At 37.2% G+C, this 26,241-nt stretch overlaps 1 protein-coding gene across 3 annotated transcripts in view; it reads right to left on the minus strand.

Moving 5' to 3' along the window:
* LOC113105725 (diacylglycerol kinase delta) overlaps positions 1 to 26,241 on the minus strand; it is a 60,320-nt gene that overhangs the window by 1,976 nt on the left and 32,103 nt on the right. For 2 of the 3 annotated variants that reach the window (XM_026266977.1, XM_026266978.1), the window contains exons 3-28: positions 14,248 to 14,358; positions 14,055 to 14,135; positions 13,815 to 13,919; positions 12,884 to 13,016; positions 12,507 to 12,613; positions 12,303 to 12,428; positions 11,958 to 12,060; positions 11,090 to 11,249; positions 10,714 to 10,822; positions 10,014 to 10,153; positions 9,821 to 9,905; positions 9,581 to 9,666; positions 9,383 to 9,482; positions 8,942 to 9,146; positions 8,470 to 8,568; positions 6,945 to 7,035; positions 5,361 to 5,468; positions 5,152 to 5,248; positions 4,779 to 4,886; positions 3,855 to 3,968; positions 3,343 to 3,477; positions 2,320 to 2,480; positions 1,881 to 1,995; positions 817 to 906; positions 610 to 726; positions 135 to 243 (exon numbers count right to left, since the gene is read on the minus strand). In XM_026266977.1, coding sequence (XP_026122762.1) covers positions 135 to 243; positions 610 to 726; positions 817 to 906; positions 1,881 to 1,995; positions 2,320 to 2,480; positions 3,343 to 3,477; positions 3,855 to 3,968; positions 4,779 to 4,886; positions 5,152 to 5,248; positions 5,361 to 5,468; positions 6,945 to 7,035; positions 8,470 to 8,568; positions 8,942 to 9,146; positions 9,383 to 9,482; positions 9,581 to 9,666; positions 9,821 to 9,905; positions 10,014 to 10,153; positions 10,714 to 10,822; positions 11,090 to 11,249; positions 11,958 to 12,060; positions 12,303 to 12,428; positions 12,507 to 12,613; positions 12,884 to 13,016; positions 13,815 to 13,919; positions 14,055 to 14,135; positions 14,248 to 14,358 — 2,995 coding nt within the window. Of the gene's footprint in view, positions 1 to 134; positions 244 to 609; positions 727 to 816; positions 907 to 1,880; positions 1,996 to 2,319; positions 2,481 to 3,342; positions 3,478 to 3,854; positions 3,969 to 4,778; positions 4,887 to 5,151; positions 5,249 to 5,360; positions 5,469 to 6,944; positions 7,036 to 8,469; positions 8,569 to 8,941; positions 9,147 to 9,382; positions 9,483 to 9,580; positions 9,667 to 9,820; positions 9,906 to 10,013; positions 10,154 to 10,713; positions 10,823 to 11,089; positions 11,250 to 11,957; positions 12,061 to 12,302; positions 12,429 to 12,506; positions 12,614 to 12,883; positions 13,017 to 13,814; positions 13,920 to 14,054; positions 14,136 to 14,247; positions 14,359 to 21,931; positions 22,193 to 26,241 lie in introns of those variants that run through there. The other variant, XM_026266979.1, reaches the window with a different exon arrangement.

Raw genomic sequence — 26,241 nt, forward strand, 5'->3', positions numbered from 1 at the left:
AGTACTGTACATTGCACAAGGAATTCTATGCAACACATGAGTTTATGAGATGATCGTACATAATTAGTTCCCAATCAGCTGGATATGAAGCAGCATGATGGTGAGATTATGAGGCTGGTCAGTGTGTCTCTTACCTGACAGAGAGCCGCTGGACCGCTGCTTGTGTAACCTCTCTCTCTCCTTCTTCCCCTTAGGCATGATTTTCAGCTTCATACTGCTTTTCCCTGGCACACGGGATGGGTCCTGGAATTAAACGAACAACAGGAAGACAAGAAGAGAGAGAGGGTGATGTGCAATGAAGTCCAAAAGGATGTATACTAAAAATAGAAAACAGCTTTATAGATTGTAATAATATTGCTATTCTACTGTGTTTTTGATCAAAGAAATGCAGTCTTCTTGATTTCAAAAACATTAAATTATTTTTTTTAAAAGTTGAAATCATACCATATCTAAACAACTTTTATTTGAAGTAAATGAATGTGCTTTATACTTTCGGAATCCAGCTGATGTGCTTTATAAATAAAGTAATTCTAACTACTGTACAATGCAAGTCTATAGGGACACACTCAAAGTTAAGCTCTGGAGACATGAATGCTGTGTAGGACAAACCTCTTCAGAGCAGTGCATGCTGGGACAGATCCAGTGAATGTCCTCCAGCTTGAGTAACTCAGCGCTGAGGCTGTCCACCGTGGAAAGAAGCTCTTCTTTTTGAGAAGGCTCCCACTGCTACACACACACACAGAAAATGTCTTTATCATATTTCAGACTGTGCTTCTGTACAAGAACAGGCCAGAGAGAGACAGTGATGGCGCTCACCAGCAGTTTCCCCTCCAGCAGCATCTTGGTCTCTTGCTGGAGAACTTTACTGCTGTTGACAATGTCTACAGCTGTACTGCGACTCAAACCCTGCAGAGGAATCACACACATGGTCACAGTTCAGGTTTAGTTTGACTTCCTGACAGACTCTTGCTGTTCAGTGATTAACACACAGCGTTGTTTAGTTCCTTCAGTTATTCTTCTATTGGCTGCTCAATGGAGGTCCTGTGGAGAACAGCATGAGCAGCTCAATAAGAACATGCTGAAGGTCTCAGCCTGAAGACTGGAAGCTGCACTAAAGCTTTAAAGCAGAGCTGAGCTGAGCTGAGCTGTTCCTCATCACATCCCTCACTGCTATGAGCTATGAATATATATACAGTGGAGCTCTCACTCAAAACATTTAAACTCATAGAGTGAGCAGAATGTTCCGTTTTTTTTAAGAATATTTGTGACATTAACTGCATCCTTGTTTCCGGATCGGGTTTTTGGAGTTTGTGGAGTTAATGTAGCTTACAGTAAATGCTGTTGTCATTGAAGCAATCATATTCACCAGTGGAGTCACACATTTGGACTGTACTGTATATGTTGTACTGTTCAAACGTTTGACATTAAGATTGTTTAATGGTTTTGAGGTTGCTTTGGTTACTTGATAAAAATACAGTAAAACAGTAAAATTGATAAATATTATCACAATGTGCACTATTCAGTATATTTTTAAATATTTATTCATGTGATGTAAAGGTGATTTTCAGCAATGTCTTTCCATTGACTTCCAAAAAGCATTATGTATTAATTTCTTTCAAAAAAAGTCCAAACCTTTCAACAATAGTGTTTATATACAGATTATAAACACATTATTTATTGAATTATTTATTATAAAAATTTGTTTTAGTAACATTATTACCCCCTACCATGTATTTTAATTGTAGGTGATGAAAAATTTTGAGCTTATATAATAATGTACAGTAATTATCCCATTCAAACAGAATGAAGCAGGTGGAACTGAGTTCAACTTGGTTGTTAAACATAGGTTAATGGTCCAACAACAAAACAGTTTAGTTCACCTCAGGACTGGAGGGTTTGGAGGGGAAGGCCTCACTCAGGACCGCAGCACTGGCATTGACAGAGTGAGCTAATTCCTGCTCCACCACCTTATGAGTCTTAGCCACCTCCCGAATCCTACAAAACATCATCACGACACAATCAGCTGCAGCCTAACACATGCTCTTCCTTCACATAAGCCTTTAATACATGCTAAAATGACTTGTGAATTAATACAAGGAAGTGGCACATTTCTGAGGATTAGAAGTTACAGTAATGGGTGTGGTTTCAGGTGAAACAGATACAGGACATTTCTTCAGTGGCCATCAAATAGTTATGAAATAGTTATGTTTCCCACAAGTGTATGCATTGATATTCACTGTGGCGTGACATTCCTGTTGGGTTACAAACTTAATTTGTGTGGATGTCACAGACTCTTCATTCAGGCACACACAGACACACCTGTTGATGAGTGTGTCGGCCACTAAACCAAGCTGCTGCACCTGCGCACACTCCTCCTCTGTCAGATACTCCATGGACTGCTGGGAATTCAGTCGGGGTCGGGCTGGGCGGCTTTCACCTTTCCGCTTGTCTTCCCATGATTTCAGCGTGCTCTCGAAGGCCTAGTGTTACAGCAACACACAATGTTGACACATCTGCACTACAGTTTGAGGTCAGAAAACGACATCTGACATTGATAATAATTATAGGAAATGTCCACTGAGCACTAAGTCAGCATATTAGAAAGATTTCTGAACCATTATGTGACATCGAAGAGTTAAAATTAAAATGAATAAATGACACTTTCAAATATTTGGAAATATAAAACTAAAATACAAACAATTTAAAAGATTTACTTTAGATTGTAATATTTCACAACAATACAGTTTTTGCTGTATTAAAAAAAATGCAAAACTTGTACACACTAATAAATGCTAAATGAACCAAACTTGAACTGACTTGAGCTGGATGATAACACTCTAGAACTGCTTTATTTCTTAAACATCTTTGTTTTATAATGGATACATTTTTGTTACTGAATTTTAACTGAATCAACACTGAACTGAACTCATTTCATAACTTTTAATTTTTACAGTTTATAAACTGAAGTAAGCAAGCACTGAACTGACCTGAGCTGAACAATTATTGTCTGTGTTTTACAAAATTATTAGAATTTGTATAAACTTGATGACATTTCTTCTATCTTCCTGTTAAGCTGCTTTGAAAAAAATCTATTGAATATAACAGTATATAAATAAAGGTGACTTGACTGCAAAACTAAGCTGATAAGCTTGTTTTTCTGGTGAAACTGGTTGACGAAGGAGGTTTTGCTGGTTAGGTTAGTCCAGTGGGGACAGTAGCTTATCAGAATCCTATACAAGTGAAAATGATCACGCAACAGATAGAGGTGATCTGATCAGTCAGTTATGAAAACATTTCTAAAAGACGAGAGAAAAGAAGATGATCGTGCACACACACACTGACCCGGTCTCTGGTGAGCATCTGAGCTCGGTTCCTGTGGACGATTTGGACGATGCCAGGAGGCTGGATCCAGGCCTCGCCGTCCACCTGCACAGGCACACCTTCATCACCCAGGATCGTGATCTTCACCTGCCGACACTGAGGAGACAGCCAGTGTCAAGTACATTCTAACTCATATAACTGATGTAAGAACAGTTCTAAATGAGGTTACAATCACCCAGGTGATGCATTTTATAAAACAATGTACCATAAATGACATAAATGAAACAAAACAACATTATATTACATGGTGGAAAAACACTTTTCTCTGAATGCTGTAATTAACCCTAATCTCTTAACTAAGTAAACAAAGTACAGTGCAATTAGTCAGACATTGTGTAGTCACTAAACGGTTGCATTTCTTTGAATTGCAATTGCAAGTCATTTTGATTATATTGAATTCAAATCCCAACATGGCTTCAAAGAAAAATTATTTTTCAATTATGTTTCAGTAAATTGTAGGCTTGGGTTCAGACCTGTGCGATGCGGTGATGCTGCAGGTTGATGACTCGAGACATGGCCATCTGCATGCTGCCGAACACAGCCACCACCTCCAACTTCTTATCATCAAAAGATGGAGCCCCGAAATTCTACATGAATACAACAGCAGACAGAATTTCAGAATGTCCACCACATTCTCATGATCTGAACATTTATTTACACAAGTCTATATTAATCCATTTCTACAGTATATCTGCATGTTTTAAGGTAAGAAACTATAACAAAATCACATGAAACCCAGGAAGGACCAGAAGTCTTATGCACACCCTGACTCTTGCTGGGAAATGACATCATGATATCCCTCTGTACTAGACAAATACACTTTACAGGAAAGAATCTGTTACAGTAATCCGAGTTGGATAGATCCGATGACAGAGTCACTCCAGTTAAGATGGTTATACTCTGTAATGTATATAACTTTTTTTGCACCTATTATACTGCACACTTAAGAAATATTCCATGAGCAAGAGCATAAAATGTATCTTTTTTTAGTCTTCAGTGTACTATATATTAGCACACTTATTGCATTTGTACTGTGTACAATGCTGTTTAACATTCTTATCTTGTTCTATTTTCCATCATTTGCTCTCCACACTGGTTTCACATTGCTTCTTGTTTATACGCCACAGCACACTTTATCGCACTGACAATTTGTTCTTGAAAAATGATGCTGAAAGGGAATTGATGGATTGATGAGTGGTTGTAAATGTGGTTGATGCATTCTGAAAGTCATATCTGTAGGAAGAAACTCTGGCCAGGAGCCACTGCTTATTGACATCTCAGAACATTAAAGAGAAGCACTGAAGATAAATGCAGGGCACACAGTCATCTGTTCAACTCTGGAAAGTAAAGTAAAGTTCAAGTGCTGAACTCAAATTCAGTTTCATTGATGGACTCACATTGTCCTCTTTGGTGCCACCCCAGAAATTAATGCCTCCTGCATAGCTGGGGATGTTCAAAACAGCAAGGCCCTGAAGACTCGGCAAGGACATGGGCACTCCATCACACTGCACACAAAGACAGAAAGAGAAAAAGAGAGTGGTTACATGATGTACAGTGTCTCAGAAAAATGTCTGAAACATGAAACCATGACCTCTTATACAGGTGAACAGTACCTGTGCAAGTACACATACTCATACACACAATGGAAGAGCAGCAGTGTGTGAAGTAAAGTAAGTGGCACAAAGAATGTTTTCTCTTTCCATTTAAGGTCAGAATGAGAGAAATGCATTCAGCCCAAATGTCAGCATCTTTCATTCTCTGCGCTCATACCTCCAGCTGGACTCTTTGTTCCAGGTTCTTATAGGTTTTCTGCACCAGTTCTTTGGTCCCTAGTACTCCATACCACATCATGTTTTTAGTGCGACTACTGTTAAAAACAGAGACGACATCTTTGACTAGTAATGCCACTTCTCTGCAAAACATTTCTATGGACTGAGTGAACACTATTCAGATATCATTAAATATTTTTTCGCTCTTACCTGCACTTCTTTGGGTGTTCGTCTCTCTTATTGTTAAACTCAAGAGATATTTTGGCATCCAGCCCAATGCCAAAATAGTTATTCATCACACACTTTTCTGTGCATTGGCTGTGGAACAAAGAAACAAGCAGAATGAATGTGTGTAAGCTGAGTCACTTAGGAATCAAACATATTTTTGGAGTGCTAAATGAACAGCGAAGGTAGTTGTGCTCATCATACTGACACTGTTCACAATAAACACATAGAATATCTAAATTTATTTATGTATTTATTTATTTATCTATAGATAAAATTGCAGGCAATGTCTCAAAGGTAAAAGGTTTTGTGTTTGTTAGACAAGTATATTTTAATGATGGATATGAAAAGAGCGGTGCTTATAAAAATCTATTAAGCATTATATAATATAATGTATATATGGCTGTACAAAAAAAGTTTGGGCTCTGTAAGATTTTTTTTTTTTCATTAAGAAATTAAAATAAAGCAAGGACACATTTGTAAATTGATCAAAATTGACACTTTACATAGTTACAAGATTTCTTTCTTCTTTCTATTCCTCAGAAATAGATCATGGGTTCCACATAAATATTAAGCAGCGGTACTGTTTTTAACAATGATAATAAGATTATCAGATGATAATGATTTCTGAAAGATCATGTGACACTGAAGACTGAAGAAATGGCTGCTGAATATATCGTTTTTCCATGGCTGAAATAAACCGTATTTTAAAATATATTAAAATAGAAAACATTTATTCTAAATTATAATATTACTTTACAATATTTCAGTTTTTAGTGTTTTTTGATCAACCAAATGCATCCTTGATGAGCATAAAAAATGTTATAAATACTGTATTTTTATATTTACTATACAGAGGTGGCAATGGTGAGTGGTCCCATTTGATCAGCTGTAGCCTTTGACCTTATATTTATCTCCACGGTTGAGTTTGGCTGTTTGGGGCTTCAAGATTTGTACAATGCACACAATATCATTATCACAATAATTTGAGTATGTCCTGATCTGCTGCCAATAATGTAATTCTACAGATGATGAAATGTGTAGATTTCCATAGTGTTGCAACGCCATGCACAGCAGCCTTTACTTATGTTCAGCTAATCTAAAACTGATCTGTATAATTAATTAAAAAATCCTAACATTGAAAACATGAGTCCTGGAAACACATATAGTATATTAGGCTGTGGTTAAAAACATAATATGTTGCATTTCTGGGCATCATATCAGTTTTTGAACTTTCAAATGCACCTATGAGGCCGACTAACACTGTCCAGACATGCAGTTCACTATAGGTTCCAAAGCACAGTCATAGAGTATGCAGTAACCAAAGATCATCTCTGAGAGTCGAATGAAGGACTCATTATGAAAACAGATTTATGTCCACTGAGACTGTGCTGGAATAGTGTGTCAGGGAGTGGAATAGCAAACACACTGTGGGATATTACATTGTCAACATGGTTTTAGAGCTACTGGAACCCCAGATGTCATTATGGCACTTCTCTGGAGAGAGATAAGAGCTCTTTAATGCACACGTGTGTGTGTGTGTGTGTGTGTGTGTTTGCTCAGCCTTACACAGAGTCTTCAGAGAAAAGCACAGGGCTGAAGCTCTCTGACTTCTCCAGTAAAATAGGGGCTGTAGTGGTTGGACTCAATGTGTTTTGACCTGTCAGTGAAATTAAGGGATAGAGAGAGATGCCGCCATTAGAAGAGAAAGAGAAATATTACACAAACACAATGATAATTAATTTGTTATTAATTAATACATTATAAAATGTATAAGTACTATGAACAGATTTAAAATGTACTAAAAAAGATAAACTACTAAATGAAACACTGAAATGTACTTGCTCTAATTCTTTTTTAACCTGAAAATTTTTGGTAGCCTACAGCTTTCTTTTAACTAAATATAAGAATAAGTTTAAGAAAGTAAAGCATCTATCACTGCAATGGCATATGCAGTTATTGCTTTTTTTAAATAAAGCAAAATACTGCAAAATTATAGACTTAATGTTCTTTATCTCATCCTAAACCGAATCACGAGCTCTACTCCTAAAACTCCTGACATCACAGAACATTAAACACTAACACATCTCACTGTGCAAAATCACACAAAACAACAGACAAATTAATTTCAACACTTACTCCTCATATATTTTGAGTAAAGTTTATTATTAAATGTTAATTTATTTTTCTATTTCTAATTGACAGAACAAACCCTTGTCAAGTGAAGCTAGTTATTTTCTTTGAAAAAGCTAATTCAAATGTACACGAAGAGCTGATTTTCATTTGTTCAAATGACTCAGAAACACTTGAATCAGTTTCATGTGGAAGTGATAAATGTTAAGTACAGTATTTTCAGTTGATATACAGTATTAAGTACAGTTAATACACTATTATCAAAAAAATTGATTATAAAATTATTTTGATAATGTCAGTGAAAATATAACTTGAATTAAATGACATAGAATTATATACAAACAAAGCTTAAGTTCTTATGGAAAACTGATTCTTTAGTGCTGCCCTTTATGTGAGCTAATGCAGTGTTCTGCATGTTGATATAGTGGATGTTAATTAACTCTGTTGCTCCTTCAAGCGATCCTTGGCCTTTTCCTTTTCCCCATCTCCCTGCTCACACAGACATGTCTGAGGGACGACCTTTTCTAGACAGTGTCTGGGGTGGATGATTTAGGTTCTGCTTCAATTTAACTGAAGCAATGGTGCCCACCAGGACATTCTGCACACATTTTGTTATTTTTTATCCCCTAATTTATACACCAAGTGTATTCTTTAGTATTAGTTTGTACAGCAGACCTTCATATTCACAATATGAGTAATGATCCTTTAACTTGTGCGGTTTCATTCAGGGACTTTGGTGGGTGGTTTAATAAGCCACAGGTTGAGGCCGACTGCAATTTGATTTGCTATTTTGTCAAGAACAGCTGGCATATATTCAAATGCCAATGGTTTGAGTAACATTTCAGAGCCACAGATGAGGAAAAACTTTGCAGTGAAAAGATTAATTGAGAAACTCTAAGGATCTAATTACCTGGTACCATCTCTACAGTATTAATATTCATAAGCTGAGTTTAATACTCACGTGGCTCCGCCTCCTTGAGGTCCTCACTGCTGCCTATTTTGATCGACGAGGAGGACGGCATTCTCTGCACCTGGGTGTGTCTGTTCTGCTCGTCCACCACTGAGAGAAAACAGTCCAATTAAATATTGTCTGAAGTGGTCCAGTAGCCACATGTACAGTAACATTGTGTCATTCCTGTACTGTACATCTGCAAACAATGGGCTTCAGTTTTACCTTATTTAAATACAATCAAGACAAGCACGGCAGAAACTAACCGCTAAAGTGTTTTTTATTAAAGCCATTTCATGTTGGGTGAAAAGCCCTGGGCATGTTTTGATGTTTTTTAACAATTATCTTAACGAAGTACAAAAGCTTTGCCTTACAATACTCTACAATATATAAATGTTTTGTTTGTCTTGAGGTTTATTCTATGTAATCTAATCCTAGCCCAAAAATCCAGTTACTTTCCACTCATATACGGTTAAGGATGAACCTTTTTCTGCCTGATCTATGATTTGTCGGAGTGCTTTCTTCAGGCTGTTGGCCCTCAGCATCAGCTGCTCTCTTGATCTGAAGGGTCTGGACTGATCAGTGTCGCTCTCGTCTGGTGAGATGGACCCGGATGGTACCAGCTGGGCATTGGCGTCTTCACTGAGAGCCTTGACCAAAGAGTCCAGCTTGTCATTCAACATGGCACACTGCGAGAGACACACCAGCACAAATCAAAACAGTGTTTTAGTTTTTTTCTTATAAAGAACAGGACTCTTCATTTGACTCTGTCTATTTATCTGTTCATTTAAGTAATCATTTAACTTCTTTTATGAATGTTCATTTAGTTTGTCTGTTCATCAAACTCATCATTTGTCTGATTATTTAACAATTTACACATTCTTTGGGCTCATCATTTAAAGGTTTAATGAGCCTCAAGATTGACCTTTTTTGCCATAGCATCAGCCTCCTCTTTATTCTCTGTGGCCCGCTCATAAGCTTTGCCGACCTCAGCCACGAAATCATTCACTGTTCCACACAGAAACCTGTGACAGAAAGACAAAAGTATTTTTAAATATGTTTTAAATCAAATAAACATAACCCTCACAACACATCCACACACACAAACCATCTTTATACTCACTTAGCAGATGATATAACGTCACTGTGTTTGTCAGAGTCCAGGATTTTGGTCAAGTGAGTGGCAACAGAATCAGCATATTGTGTAATCTGGATTTCGGAAACATAATTTAGAAAACTTGCATTTGAAATTCAAAGGTTGGCGTTTTTAAGATTGTTTATGTTTTTGAAAGAAGTTCTACCAAGGCTGCAATTATTTGATCAAATTACAGTAAAAATAGCAATACTGTGATTTCAAGATTACTTGTAAGGGAGAGTCTGATGGATCCTCCTCCTTTACGATAGCTGGAGTCTGTTTGGTGGGCACTTCATAGGTCATCACACTCCATCTGTGACATAACACACATTCAGGAACAGAGAGACAGGTTTGGTGAGAGTCAATCATCCACTCATTGGCTCCTTCTCATTCAGTCTTTCTCTTTTCCTCTGTCTCTCACCTGTCCAGCATCTTGGTTGTAGCTCTCTCCAGTTTCTCCAGTATCTGCAGCAGCTGAGCATCATCATCGCACAGTCCTCCCCAGCCCAGCACACGCGCCAGGTCATTTCCTGTGCCCAGCGGCAGCACGCCCAGCTGGCACTGTTACACACACAACACAATGAAGACGTGACCCTAATGCATTTACAGTACACTACTTATGTCTGTTAGATTTTGAAAAAATCTTCTATGCTCACCAAGCATTTTTTTTGTTCAAAAATACAGTAAAAGCAGTAATGTTCTGAAATATTATTCACATTTAAAATAGCAATTTTCATTTTAACATAATTTAAACGGTAATTTATTCCAGTGAAGTCAAAGCAGGATATTACAGCAGGCATTATTTCAGTCACACAACTCAGATTCAGAAATCATTCTAATATGCTGATTTGGTATTAAAGAAACATTTCTTATTATTAGCAATGATGAAAACAGCTACTTATTTTTATGGAAATCATGATCATTTTTGTCAGCATTCTTTGATGAATATAACATATTTATTTGAAACAGAAATCTTTTGTAATATAAAGGTATTCTTAGTCTTATTTGATGAATTTAATGATTTTTTTTAATGGTCTTGGTCTATTTTGACATCAGAAACGATTGTTTTCATTATCTTTTATTAAAATGTAAGAACTATGTTTTCTTCTGGTTATTCGGACCTGTTTGTGCAGGCTGAGTTTGTCCAGTTCAGAAAGAACCCAGCCCACGCTCCCATCTCCACCACACACCAGGATACGAAAGGTCTCAAACTTCTGGAAGAGACGAAGCCTGTATACACAAACAAAAACAAAAAACAACAAATATGGTTCAGAGTGCAAATTCACTTGGCCAACAAATTTCTATGTTAAAATATGTCAGGATACTATTGGTTTGAAAGCACATTTTGACTAAGAATGTTTCAGTTATCAAACAAAAAAGTTTGTAAAAGTTGTAAAAGCTTGTATAAGCTACTGTGACTGATTCCTGACAGTTTTATTGCTTAACAAAGCCTTTTAATAGCTATTGCAGTGTGTGATAAGCGGGCGTTAACCTCACCCCAGCTGTGGGCCACCATTCATGAGGTCAAAGACCTGTGCCGGGTTTAATAGCTGCCTAAACCTGCGCAGGAACTTCACGCCCTGGTTGTCACCACTCTTACTGTTCACCAGAACCAGCAGAGGACTCGAGCAGGATGGACTGGTGGCTTTCCAGAAGCCTGCAGGAGGCAAGGGATGATGAAGAGGGACAATGGAGGGATTGGAGAGGGAGGAGAGAGAGAGGCAATGAGAGAAGGAGAGGAGAGGAGAAGAACTTGGGAGGGATGTCACGTTTGGAAATGTAACCAGCTTTTAAACACTGTCTCCGTTGCAAATGTAGCAGAAGATAATGGCAATACAACTTAAAAAATTGAAAGTGCATTTTTAAATGTACGTATCTTGGCAGTACAATGAGAACATGACTGTCACAGTACTTTTGTTTGTTTGTTTCTTTCATTGTTTTCTGGTCATTGCTTTCAGAAAAATATCCAAAACGTAACCAGATTAAAGTCATCAGAAAACATTATGCTACAATTTGTTTATGTGTGTGGTTTGAATCTAGGTGGGATCAGCATCAAATATAATTTTTTTTTTTTTTTTTTTTTTTTTTTTTTACAGTCTTTATTGTCACTTTTGATATTATTTACCTCAAAATATGTAATAGTTAAATATTACATATTATATACAAGTAGTTAAAAAACTAGAAAATATTATTTCAGAAAGTCTATATTTCTTCAGATATATAATGGTTATATCTAACGGTCATAGTGACGATTATACTTCACGTAAATGATGTTATTTGCAAGTAGACACACAAAAGCGTGTAACAATGTATACAGGCATTATGGAGACAACTGAGCTGATGCAGTTGCCAGGGCAACCCTTACCGTCAGAGTCGATGCTGTTAAGTGCAGTGGGTGGAATGATGGAGACCTTACACTGACCCAGAGGACAAACCTTTCCCAACTGCTCCTTACAGCTGTTATGCACCTACACACAGACAATGCATAGAGAGATACATCACCGGCTACTCATACCCAGACACACTGGTTACACAAGGTACACACCTGTAGAAAGATGATGTCATAGTCTTTCCAGTAAACTCTAGGTGTTTACGCTGTATCTAGTTGTTATGGTTACAGAGTGAATTGGGTGTGATGTTATATTGTGGGTGTGGATGATATATGCAACACTGTGATCGGTTTTAAAAACTGAGCAGGGAGGTGACGTACGATAGCTTTGCACCAGAGACACCGCCAGTCCTGTAGTCGACGAACGCTACCGCAGTTTCGATCGCACACCACACACTTCGCGCTGACCGGCAGGTTCCCTTCCAACCACTGGTGTGGCATTGAAACCTGTACACACAACACATTGATTCAGGTACAGCACTGGATACACCACATGCATAATGTATAATTCAAAGATACACTTACTCCATCCTCATCTTCTATGATGTCATTTCCTATAGACGCCAGAGTGGTCCACTTACAGTTATTTGTGGATCGTATGGCACAGCGCTTGTGGGCCTTGAACTTACACACTAACGCATGCAGAGAAAAGATGGCATTAAACAGACCGTCACTAGAAAGTGATAACAAGCTGAGGGCAATGTTCCTCTTCATGACTCATTGATTACGCTATAAACAAACAACGTCATTGTTGGTTCTACAAGCAGAATAAATAACGCATGAAAGGGTTAATGGCACTGAAAAGTGAAATCCAAACAAACTGATCATTAAAAAAAGACTTAAATAATGGGAAACACGAAAAGCATAGACAACAATGAAAAAAGCTTTGTGTTTATGTTTACCTTCACAGGAAAGACCATGAGAGGTGACCCCCGGCAGAGCCTCTCGACACACATTGCAGAAGGTGGGCCGGGCATGAGAGCAGGCGTACCAGTTATGCATCCCAGAGAAGTGCTCCATGTTAAACTGACTGGCCTGTGATCAGTACAATCATATCAACGTTATTTTAGTAAGCAGGATACTATGAATATTTTGAATAAGTTTAAATGTGTATATTTTTTGTTTTCATTTTAATTTTACTTACAAATTTAATAGTTGTGTTAATTTTTGTTTTGTTTCTGACAATTAAAAAAAAAAAGTCTAATGTTTTTAATCATTTTTATTTACGTTTTCATTTGAACTTAAGTTACAGTTTTAATAAGTTGTTTTTTAACTTTAGTTAATATATATTTTATAAATAGTTTTTAATCATTTTTAAGATTTACTTTAGTACATAAAGTTAAACTAAATGAAAATGAGAAAATACAGTGTTTAAATATATTTCAGTTAATGTTTCATTTTTCAAGTAACTAATTTTTTTTATTTTTTATTGTTTTAGTTTAAGTTTCAGATACCTATAATAGTCCCGCTTCAAGATGACTTGCATTTTAATTTTCATTCACTGTAAATATGTGATGTACAGTAGACCTAGAAAATACAAAGACTGGCTTGGGATCATTTAAGTGTTATTAACGTTATTAAATTGTCTGCTAAGAAAGGCATGAAAGATTTAAAAAATCAAATGGATTGACATGCTTACTCTTTCACATCAATATTTCACCTAAACATAATAACAATTATAGCAATTACTTCAGCTGCTTTCATTTATTGATTACTTAGCTAAGAAATCCATGTAAAGGAACACCAAACTGGATAATGTGCAGCCGTAATGGGCATCAATGCACATTAACTGAACATTATGGAGAGGTCAAAGGTGAAGTTTTAAACACTAACCTCATAAGTCTCCCATTTCTGCACAGACTTCAAAGCGCTGATCCAGTCTTCCATCTCCTTCCTGCTCTCTGCACACAACATCAGCTTACGGAATGGAGTGATAACCTAGGAGAGTGAGCAAAAGACATATAGCTGTGAGCTATTAAACAGATGTAAATAATGAAGGAATGAATGAATGGGTCTGTCTCAAAATCGCTCACTAGGTTTTGAGAAACCCATTGAGAAGAGGTTTTTACTTACTGTGAAACTGTTGTTGATGTTCTTAGTGCTGGTCTCAGCCACGCTGGCATCTGAGAGGTCGACCTCATCAAATATTAGAGACTGCAAGACAGTAGCACGTTTCTGTCACCAAAAAAACAATGAAACAAGCACCTATACAGCACCACCTGAGGTTCAGTCTGCTCCAGAGGAACACAGAGACCCATGCTTTTACCTTTGAATCTTTGGCATAGTAGAGAGTCCTGCCTCGCAGTTTAAAGTATCTCCTCTTCCACCTCTGAAACGAGCTGGTCTGTTTGAGCAGAAGACCCTCCTTCACACTCTTCTACAAAACATATGCAAAGAAAGAGAAAAGAGATTTAAAAAAAGACAGCTAATGCAAATACAACAACTTGATTGTTTTTATAATAGTGTTCATGAGTCAGTGTGTGTGCAAACACGTTTCCCTACTGCCACATTTTTCATAATGAAGCATTTTTATGCCATGCTAGAACTGGCTATTTTTAGAAGCTGCTTCACGGCCCATCGGATTTACTGGTGTTCATAAATTGCTTCTTTTGCACATGCATGAAATTCAGTCTTCTGCTTGTTAAACTGAGCATAATAAGAAATGAACACACACAAACCCCTGAGGCTTCAACTTGCATTAACAATCCTGTAGTTCAATCCCAGTGGCTTATCACCAGTACCAGATGAAATTTGGAGCTTTTTCCACATTTTCTATGCTTTATTCACCACATTATTTATGTGGTTTTTGACTGTTCTAAACATGATAAAATGTGCTCTTTTGGTAGCTGGAAGTACAATCAAATTAGTCACAGAATATGTATTTAATAGGTTATTTGTACTGTAGATCTTCATAAATGAAAGGTATTTTTATTCCTTAAAAAGTCTGCAGAAATTTCTGCTTATAACTATAGTTGTTTTAATAATTCTGAGGAAAAGACTAATGAGGACTGGTATATTAAACTGAGTCTCTATCGGATTTACCATAACACTGAAAAACCAGTTAGATCACTTTCTAACGCTTCCTTTTTTCTTTGCAATGCTATCGCTTAATTGTTCACAAAAAACAAACAATGGTTAACCGTAAATGCATTACGGTAAGCTTACAGTAAAACCTGATCTGTCGCCTAGCAACATTTCTGACTCGAGTTCCTGAGAGAGGAACTGCCACATTTCCAAAGTTCACCGTGGTCATGTCATCAATTCATCTCTAACTTTCATCATAAACCTTGATATTTCAATCTTCTCAGAATGGCAGAGAAGCTATAAAAGACTTTCAACGAGTAATCAAATACAGCTGTTCTCCGTGGCACAGTAAAATATAAAATTATAACAGAGTCTGTCCTTGTCTAAACATGCAGGGGCATATTCTGTCCTCTCTCATGACGTGAGATGTGGATTTCATAAGTGGATCGTGGCAGAACAACGACAGTAGCTTGGTCAGCAGTGAGACAGGCTGACGGGACAGAAACAACAGCGTAACTGTCACAATGAATACAAAGAGAGTGAGAGTGTTGTTACTAAACATTAAGGAAATCAACATGAGTAATCTAGCCAGGCAATCTGCCAAGAGTAATGACGTACATACGAAGGGAGTGAATTCATTAACAGAGTTTATGGTCTGGTGAGAAATAAAGAGTGTGTGTATGTTCTGTATGTCTCTGTCTTTATTCAGAATAAAAGTCAAAGAGCCTGATTCTCATTATTACAGTCCTTGAGAAAAATAAATCTGCTTAATTGTACTGAAAATGCATTTACAGTATACTCCAGATATAAAATTAATGACACAGAATTTAAATAATTTACAATTTTAATAATCTTTTGTTGTGCTTTAAGAAATATTTACAGGATTTTTGATGTATCGACTAACACACAAAAGCCAATGTACTTCATTTTAATTTGAACTGCAATCATATTTAATATTTTAAATGTACTGAATTGCATCATGACCATTACACATGTATTTCAATACAGGTACATGACATACAAACATAAAAATGGAGAGTAAGTGGAGGGCTACGTCACATGTAAAATCAGATTTGAGCCACTTTCAGCCGCAATGTCAGTGTAACCTCTGAGTCACTTTTGCAGGTGATTAAATTCTCCACATGCCTTTCAACAGGTGTCTCATTTTCTCCACCATGACTCCCAGCAGAGCTCATAAATGTATGTGTCTGGGGACATAAACTGCCCTCAGAAGGTAGTTAAATCTGTCAAATCCTCCCTTTGAGGACATCTGGGGTCGTTTTCAATTAGAAAAACCATTTACAGAAGAATTAAATAATGGTTTCTTGGAGTAGATTTAGGGATTGTTTTAGTTTATAGTCATATTTAGATTAATATAAAATAACAGAAGTCTATTGTATGTATATATACTAATTTAGGAGATTAACGCTAATGTGTGTGTGGCTGAGGTTTTGCTATTTTTCTTGAAAACAAAGTCAATTACATTATGGAAACAAGGTAATATATTTGTATTTTATAAAATATAATTAGCTCAGAAAACAGAAAAAAGAAAGAAAAGAAGAAAAGTGTATGTGTGTGTGTAATAAAATGAAACAAATGTACAAAAATGTGATGGATGAAATGGTTTAAATGTGCGAGTCTAAACTTCTGGATATCTGCCAGTGAAGCTTCCCTCTACACTGAAACAAGCATCAGACCCAGACATCACTCACTTCATCCTTTCAGAACAGAGCTGGTTCCACATTCATAAAAGATGAGGACATCTTTGATCTGTCACAGTGTGCAAGCAAACACACACACACACTGTCTCTCTCTCACACACACACATACACACAGACAGTGTGATGTCAGCTGGTGACTCAGAGGAACTCGAAGGACAGACATTCTCACACAATGATTGCTATTTTTGTTTAATCTCCTCTTCCTCTTCTAATCCTCCTCCCCTCTCTCTCTTTTTTAGTTCCTCTCAAATCCGCCACTTCTGTATTCTCCCTGCTGTTCTCTTCCTCCTTTCTCTTTTCTTTCTTGCGTCATTCTGGCTCACCCTGTTCATTCCTTTCCCTGTTTCTGTCATTCTCTCCTCCTTTCTGTTTTATATCCTCCTTTTTTGTCATCTCTGTCATCTGAAGGACACATTGCATCTGCAATGCCCTACATAGAGCTGAAACTACAAATCCCATGATTCCTTTCAGCAAAGCTGATTAGATCCAAGTAGTTATAAAACCTAGCGAGAGCTACCCGTTAGCATTCCCATTTGTGTCAATGGGAATTACTCTGGATGCTGCCATTTCCATTTATGAGTACTGAGTTTATAAATGCTTTTTTAATTTTTTATTGAGCCAGTCACATGTACATGGCTACCTTTGAAAGAAAAGATGGTTTGAAAGAAATATGTTTGGCCCCATGTGGCACCATAATTATGTTATTACACCATCTACCAGAAGGAAATAACAGGCACAGCTAACCTACCAAATCTTGACCTCCGGAGGAGTCTGTTGTTCCCATGCAAATACCTGGCTTTGAGGTGCTGTTGTGGTGTGAATACAAACAATTCAGTCTTAGACGTTCAGTCTAATTACATTGCCCAGGTCCTCTCTGCTCTGAAATTAACCTACCTTTTGTAAAATATGGCTATGCAATCTTTGTACATTTAAAGCCTTAAAATACTACTAAATGTCTTATTTTTGTTTTTCAAAAACTATTGGGATGAATAAGTCATCTTCTGACCCTTGAATTCCTGTTAAAGTGGATCTGAGTGGCTTTTTAAGTCAAAGCAGTACGGCTATTAGGACAATCATGTGTCATTATACTCATAATATGACTCAATAACTCCAACCCAGCTCAGTAACTATGCAATCTATAATAGTGAAAGAGAGAGAGACAGAAAGATGATTCCACTAAATAAGCAAGGGAACAAAAGGGAAAATATAAAAGAAAGCATTACCTCCAAAATACTAAATCCCCTAGCCATAAAAGCGTCATTAACAAATTATACAACTCCAAGATATATTGCTTGTCCATTCAGGAAATGTCATCATAGATAAACAAATCACATGCAATAAATCTTTATTAAGTGTCCATTTAAAAGAAATCAACCTGATCGAGTAAGTCACATGATCCGCTGCCAAATGCTTACCATATGTAACAGTACAAACTTAACATGTTCCTATTGACTTTAATGGAAAAAATAATGCTGTTTGTATAGCTTACAATGAATGAACACAATCAGACCAATAACCCAATTTCAGCCAATCACCCTTATCCATCAGTTGCCATGGAAACACCAATGAGCTGTCAGCAAACACAGCTGTCATTCAAACAACCAGTGTTCCAAAGGCGTGGTCAAACACTGTGTGGCACTAACAGCATGCAGGGCCATGAGCTACACTATCCAGAAGCACAGGTCAACACTGTTGCTACATTTATCGATAAAAATTAATGAAGACACTTTCTTTGTTCAGCAAAGCCTGGTTAAACACAGATCTTATTCATCAAAACAACAGACTGTTTTTCCCTTAAGAAATCCCTTCTTGATTCAGATATAAAACCATCCCTTTTCCTCCTCCTAGACATTTCATAAATAATTTAAATCAAAAAATTAAGCAGAACTGAGCTCTCAAAAGCTTTGTTCAGACAGGCAGGAAATATTGGATGTTTTGGCCATATCTGACTCATCTGTCTGTAGCAAAGAATCAAACTAAATCTGATTTTTACAAACAGTAAAACATCTAATTCATAGTCATATCTAGTAAGAAATCTGATTGAAATCTACTTTTATAATATGTCTCTGAAAGGTCAGATCATATTTCAAGTAATAGCCTATTTGTTTTGTGAATGGTAGCTTTAAATTAGTTTTTCTTTCCACACAAAGCTTTTGTGACCTTTTTGTAATATCATACAAACTGCTCAATATTGTCTAGAGTTGTGTTCAAATACAACTCATATTCGCTCACACTTTATATAGAATATTATACCTGAAAGTATACATACAGTAATGCCTGTCAATTATCTTCTCTGATGTGCCATGTGAGTTCACATATGCAGAGGCACAATTTCCTGATGCAGATATACCGGATATTGACTACACTGTCTGAACAAACAAAATCAGATTGCATCACTTACTGTACAAAATGACACTTCTAAAGATCAGATGGGATTAATGTGCAGTGTCAACAGTATGAAAGACAGTTTGGGTTAGATGGTACAGTCTGGTTAAGGTTGAGTTAGAGCCAGATCAATTACCCAAAGCACCCACAGAGACTAAGGGTCCCTTTCACAGCTAGTAATTATCATAATGAACTGATTACAGCCCCTGCAGTAGAGCCTATGAGTGTGTGTGTGTGCAGCTAATTACAGACTAAATCACACAGCCTGAGAATTTACTACCTCTGAGGTGTCACCCTCAAGAAGCCAAGACTCATTCAGTAACGGTGTCAGATCTTACACATGCAATGTGCTAATAACGAGAACTGTTGCACACATACTGTGCAAATCACACACCATTTAGCATATAAGTTTTATTGAATGATTAATTAACACATCATGTGACACACTAAATCGCTAATATTGGCTTTACAGTGAGCAATTCAAAACCTTTATATTTGGTCTCATTCTAATTTTGAATATGGTTTAAAATTGGAATAGTTCACACATGAAAATGTACTCATCCTCAGGCCATCCAAGATGTAGATGGATGTGTGTCTTTATCAGAAGGGATAGCATAACATCACTTGTTTTGAATGGATGGGTGCCGTCAGAATGAGAATCCAAACAGCTGATAAAAACATCACAATAATGCACAAGTAATCCACATAGCTCCAGTCCATCACTTAGCATCTTGTGAATTACAAAAAAAACTTTTTTTAAGAAACAAATAAAAAATTAATCATTGCATTTCTCCAAATCCTTTCTGATGAAGAAAGAAATTCACCGACATCTTGGATGGCCTGAGGGTGAGTAAAGTTTTCATTTTTGAGTGAACTGTTGCTTTCCTTCAAACTTTAGTTGAACTAAAAACCCGTACTTAAAATTAGGGCAACATCACAGGCTGAGAAAAGGAGAAAAAACACTTTCAAGTCCTAAACGGGAGGAGGCTAGCCGCCAGACTGATGTACATTAAAGACAGAGAGTTCTTTGAACGTCAAAATGGTCAAGTGATAGATATACTCATGCACCCAAGAGAGCATCTAATGCTGCAACCATGTTAGTCTACAGTTTTAGATATTAATGTTTATTAGATGCTAAAAATGAATGCATTTTGAGCTGCAACCAAAAGGTGTGTTGCACCCCTCAAAGGGAAGTGCTGTTTGAGTGATATGTGCATGTAGACACACATGTGATCCTATCTACAGACCGCCAGGACACACAAGAACACTCAGTGGTCGAGGGTATGATGGGTTTTTGGTCGGCGACTGGATCAGTGGAGACGAGAGAGCTGATAAATGCTAATCCTACATTACACATGGCCACAGAACATCAGTGTGCATGCTGATCCCTCCATCAACAGGCTTTCAAAGATGTCTCCTCATTATCTTGTGACAAATGAAAAATGGAAATTGAGTTGTCAGGAGGCAGATATGTTCCTTTTTACAAAAAAATGCTAATTCATATGTCTAATAGAAATGTAATACTCAGTATTTTATAAACATTTTGAATTCACTTTCATTGTTTCATTTTAATTTGATTTTAAGTTGTAATAATTTTGTTACAAGCTGTTTCTGCTGGGCTTAATTACATTTTGTATCAGTTTCAGTTTGACTAATTTGAATCTGCTTGCTCAAGAGTCAATTTAGTAGCTTCTTCTTAAATAAGTGGCAATGACATGCAAAAAATTAGAGACATACAGTAGGATGACAGAGCTAAAATGATTCTGGTTAGCATAGCTCACATAATTTAGCGTTGGAAATATTTGACAAATGTTTTGGCATCTCTGCAAATCAGAGCACAGTTTGACATTACTGAGATATCTTCCATAGAGGATAAGGATATAAGATTACTAAGGTCTTTAGCATACTTAAATTGGGATTAATCTGTCAAACAAATGTTTCAGTTGCCATTATTAACCTAGGTCTAAATTATTTGATGTACATTATGTATATAATTAAGAAAGGAATTCATTAATGATAGGATCATACTCTGTGCTGTGCAGTCAGGTATAACATCATCTGTGGCTGGATATTCCTTATGGATTCATTTTACGTTTGAAAAGGACATGAACAGCAAGCTGTTATTTCACTAAGAAACTTGGCAAAAAGATAAAGGATGTGTTCTGTATGCAACAGACGTCCAAATAAATGAGGAAGCACGTCAAACAAATTACATACTGCAATCACAGACATTCCTGCCTGGGCTGTAATTTTTCCTGAAGTTGTGTGAAAAAGCACTGACATGTTTGAATTTACCTGACTCCAATTGAAAAGGGCTTTTGTCAAGGATGAGAAACCTGAGAAACAGAAGCCCTCATTTAATCTCATGTCTGTATAGGAGCAAGATTGAGATATTGAAAAGATCTTATCCGAATACAGTTCTGGCCTAGTGATGGTTCTGTGACAGATGCTTTAGACAAAATTTGATAATAACAGTGTCTGTGTGTCCAGACCATCCAGTTCTGTTATTTATTACAGGCTTTGCATTAATGCCTCGATAATCAGATCAGCACAAACGAGCATGTCCTGCTAACCCAGATAAACCTTATGACGTGCGCACACACACACACACACACACACGCACTGCATCATCTCACATATACAGTGAGTCTAACCCAATACACATATGCACAAAGCCAATCATGAATCAGCCAATCATGTTGACAGGAAGAGATCACCAAACGGATAAGACCAGGATGAGACATTCAGCCTCACAAGCCAAAAATAAATAAATAAACTACACAAAGTCAAGTGGAATTAAATGGAATAGCCTATCCAAACCTGTGAGAAGACACTATTGCTGATTGTCTGTCCTTCTGTTGTTCTCACTGAACTGTTGGAGGAGGTTTCCAAAAAGTCGTCTTCTCTTAAGTGGCTTGCATCTCCCTGCCCACCTCCATCACAGCCGAACAAGAGCGGGGCAAAACAACACACACTGCCTGGACACAGCCTGGGCATGATGGGTCCCTTCAGCCATCGACATGTACACACACACACTTACAGACACACAGGAACACGCTGAGTTCCTCCTGGCTGCACCTGAAAGACACACCTTCTTTTTAAAAAGAACTTCCTCTTACAGGTGAAGTGATAAGACCGCCCATCCTATTACACCCGGACCTACCGTCTGAGAGGCGTGTGAAGGTCTATATTTAGAACCAGATAAACTTGTTTGGTAAGCATCAGTATTAACATAACCACAGAAAATCCCAAGCGGCTATAGGCCAAGACAGATGTTCCTATTAGATTAACTGTGATAATGAACCATCCTTTGGGAACCAAAAAAAAAAGGAGATTGGTGAATGGAGACTGCTGCAAGATGTCTTTAGCTTGTCAGAATTTTTTTTTCTCCAGAAAATGAAAATAATAATCACTTATTTATTTGTAAGTTGAAAAAAATTTACTCTAAAATGCAAAGACACTTTATGCTATAGATACATTTTTATAAATATACATTTGCTAATTGCTAAATAAATTGCTAATAATTTTCAAAAACAATTATACAGAAACACACAGCAAATACCACACACCTTTTTAAGTGAAAAATTGTATTATCTTGTAAAATATACTCCATTTTTATTTACAATTTGCTTTTTTATTTCTCCTAAGGCAGGAGTTTTCAAACTTTTGAAAGTTGAAATATGATGATCTCTTTGAGAGAATTCATTCCTATAGTATATTTATGCATCTGTATTTACGTGTATAAAGACCCATTTATACCTAAAATTAAAAATAAAAACACTATAAACATGCATCATTCCATCAACTGGAAAATAGTTACATTATATATATATATATATATATATATATATATATATATATATATATATATATATATATATATATATATATATATATACACATACAGTATATAGTGCCTTTAACCCCCTGCCCTACATTAGAGAAAGATCTAAGACAAAATTGATGCTTTTGTCAATTCCATGAAAAGTTATGAGCTATGAAAGAGCAGCCGGTGAGGGATAAATATTTCCTATTAGACTTCTGAAGCATACAAGCTTGTTCCAAAACAAACCTACATGCGGAACATTCAGAAACATCTAGTAAACATCTTGACTGTTACAGAAACAGGTGGGATGTGGAAGAGATGAGCAAGATGCATCTGGTGAGAGGTGGAAAAAGATGGAAATACAGACCAAAATACACAGTGAAGCATGAAGGGTGGGCTCTGATCTGATTTTTTCTGTCCGTGCTGGAGAAGCAAACACTGTAATGAGCAAAACTATAATTGACAGCAAACACTGAGAGAGAAGTGTTTCTCTGTCATGTCTATGTGCAAACCTCCATCCAGACTCTTTATCTTCTCTTCACACATTACTGTCCCAGTCTCAATGTGTCTGCGGTTTTACAGCCTGGTAATGAGATAAAACATCTCTGTACTACAGCGCAAGGCTGAGTGAAGGAAGATATCATTCCTTATGGCTCTGTTTATGAGAAATAGGATGAATGAGTGCATTTGTGGATTGCAGTTCATATTAAGGACACTAGGAGGCAGTAGCTGCAGGAGCTAAAGCAGCACTGCAGTTATTTGTAAATTTCTGTTGCTGTCTCTGATACACTGATGCTGATCACACACACACAACCATACCACAAACATAGCATTCACACTGGCGCAATTTCACATGTGAAACACACATTTACACAGCTGACGTTGCATGGCGGCCCATGATAATATGATGGCATGCTGGGTTGTCATAGAAACTACACTGGCTGGGGAGACGGACTATCTAAAGGCCGGGCCACCAGGCCACACACACATCCACACTGTAAATCAACACAAATTCCCACATCAACATGCTGGTTGAAGGCGACCTGCTGCTGGAGAGGAAATGAAATGCTTTGTCACTTCCTGCGAGAGAACGAAGCGAACGCAGGGGGATTGGCAGAGTCACACAACATATGGGGTTGTGCCAGCTAATCTGCGTATGGAGAGACAGCCCAGTGCCAACATTAAACCTAATGAACCCAGGCGTCAGATTTAGTGTCTGCATCAGAGTCAACATGATTCCCTCGGTGGATGTAGAGCGGAAATTCTCCTCCGTATTTAGACTGATTAAACATGACTGGATCCAAGTGTAGATTATCTTCCTGCGCTATTATGATGAAAATTAGAAGAGGAAGTTGAAATGACACTTTGGGAAATTTGATAAACATATGAACATGCACAAACACACCATTGCTGTGGGAGATCGCTCTAATCTCATTGCAGAATTACTGAGGACTGCTTCCAGCATACGCCACAAATCTGAGACTGATTCACGCATAATCCTTTGAGTGAGAGAGAGAGAGAGAGAAAGAGAGAGGAAGAGAGTGACCAAGGTTCTTTGCCTTCTTTTCTTTCATTACAATCTAAGCTGGAAATAAAGGTAGAATTGAGGAAGAGAGTCTTATGATAAGAGTGAGCTGACATACAGCCATGTATGGTGACCCATACTCAGAATTTGTGCTCTGCATTTAACCCAGTGAACAGCAGTGAACACACACACACACAGTGAACACACACCCAGAGCAGTGGGCAGCCATTTATGCTGCGGCGCCCGGGGAGTAACTGGGGGTTCGGTGCCTTGCTCAAGGGCACCTCAGTCGTGGTATTGCCGGCCTGAGATTCGAACCCACAACCTTAGGGTTAGGAGTCAATCTCTTCCCTGCCACAACTTTCCCGATAGGACTCAAAACATTTACATACAGGATCAGCAATTAAAAATTTAAAGTAATGGATTGGTGTGAATATTTTACAAACAGTATTGTCAAAATATCAGTCACACACACAAACCAGTGTTAATTGTGACAGGGATTTTTGATTTAGTCTTGGTCTATCCTGAGACATTCTTAATAGTCTTAGTCACATTTTAGTCTTATATAGTTTTTGTATACGAAAAGTCATTGCATTTTTGTCAACTTTTAGTCATTACTTTTAGTCAAGCTGCAGTCACTAACATTAATTTTGGTAGTTATTTCTTCGAACAAAAATAGTTATTAATTCTTCTCTCTCTAGAACAATTCAATTAAGTTTATGATAAATTTGAATCAAGGATTGATTTGGAAAAACTTTAATAAATTATGAAAAGTTTCATTTTTGGGTGAACTATCACTTTAACAGTAGTGAAAAGGAAGCAACTTATAAAAATTATCGTTTTAATATATAACATATTTAATATATATAACTTATAATTTTGAAAAAAAAAGAAGCAGAATAAGACAATAAGACAAATATGAAAGAGATACAAATTCAACAAATTTTTCAGATACAGAAGGTTTACTTAAAATATATTTTGTTGGTTAACATTATAATGGCACGGATAGGTAGCAATGCTGTCCCTTTAAGACGGAAGGCATGCATGTAATACATACACACGTTCAGTTTTCACCCATCTGTCCACTTAATCCATTACTGTTTTTACATGAGATACTCCACACGATAGGCATTTGGACTGCTGTGTGTGTATTTGAGCGCTGAGAACTGATCGTGTGCTGTATATGAACATTGAAAAAGTGGAGCATGCGCGCAAGAGAGCACATCTATCAGAGCGATTCCGCCTATCCCGGGAAAAACGGACGTCTGGTCACCTCATGAAAAAAATTCAATACATAAAATATCAAATTTAAATAAGATGGAAGTAACGTACAAACAAGACTAAGTGAAGTGAAAGTGACATTCAGCCAAGTATGGTGAGCCATACTCAGAATTTGTGCTCTGCATTTAACCCATCCGAAACACACACACACACACACACACGGAGCAGTGGGCAGCCATTTTTGGCCAGGGAGCAGTTGGGGGTTCGATGCCTTGCTCAAGGGCACCTAAGTCGTGGTATTGAAGGTGGAGAGAGAACTGTACATGCACTCCCCCCACCCACAATTCCTGCCAGTCCGGGACTCGAACTCACAACCCTTCGATTGGGAGTCCAACCCTCTAACCATTAGGCCACGACTTCCCATTAGACATTAATGAACTTAATTAATATCCCAGATTAACAATCATGACTAAAACATCAGAAAGGCTATAAAGAAAGAGAAGAGATTATGACTAGAGAAACAGTGTGCATCACACAAACTCAGCGTGGATGGAGGCT

The sequence above is a fragment of the Carassius auratus genome, chromosome 7, assembly GCF_003368295.1.
Source record: "Carassius auratus strain Wakin chromosome 7, ASM336829v1, whole genome shotgun sequence".
NCBI lineage: Eukaryota > Metazoa > Chordata > Actinopteri > Cypriniformes > Cyprinidae > Carassius > Carassius auratus.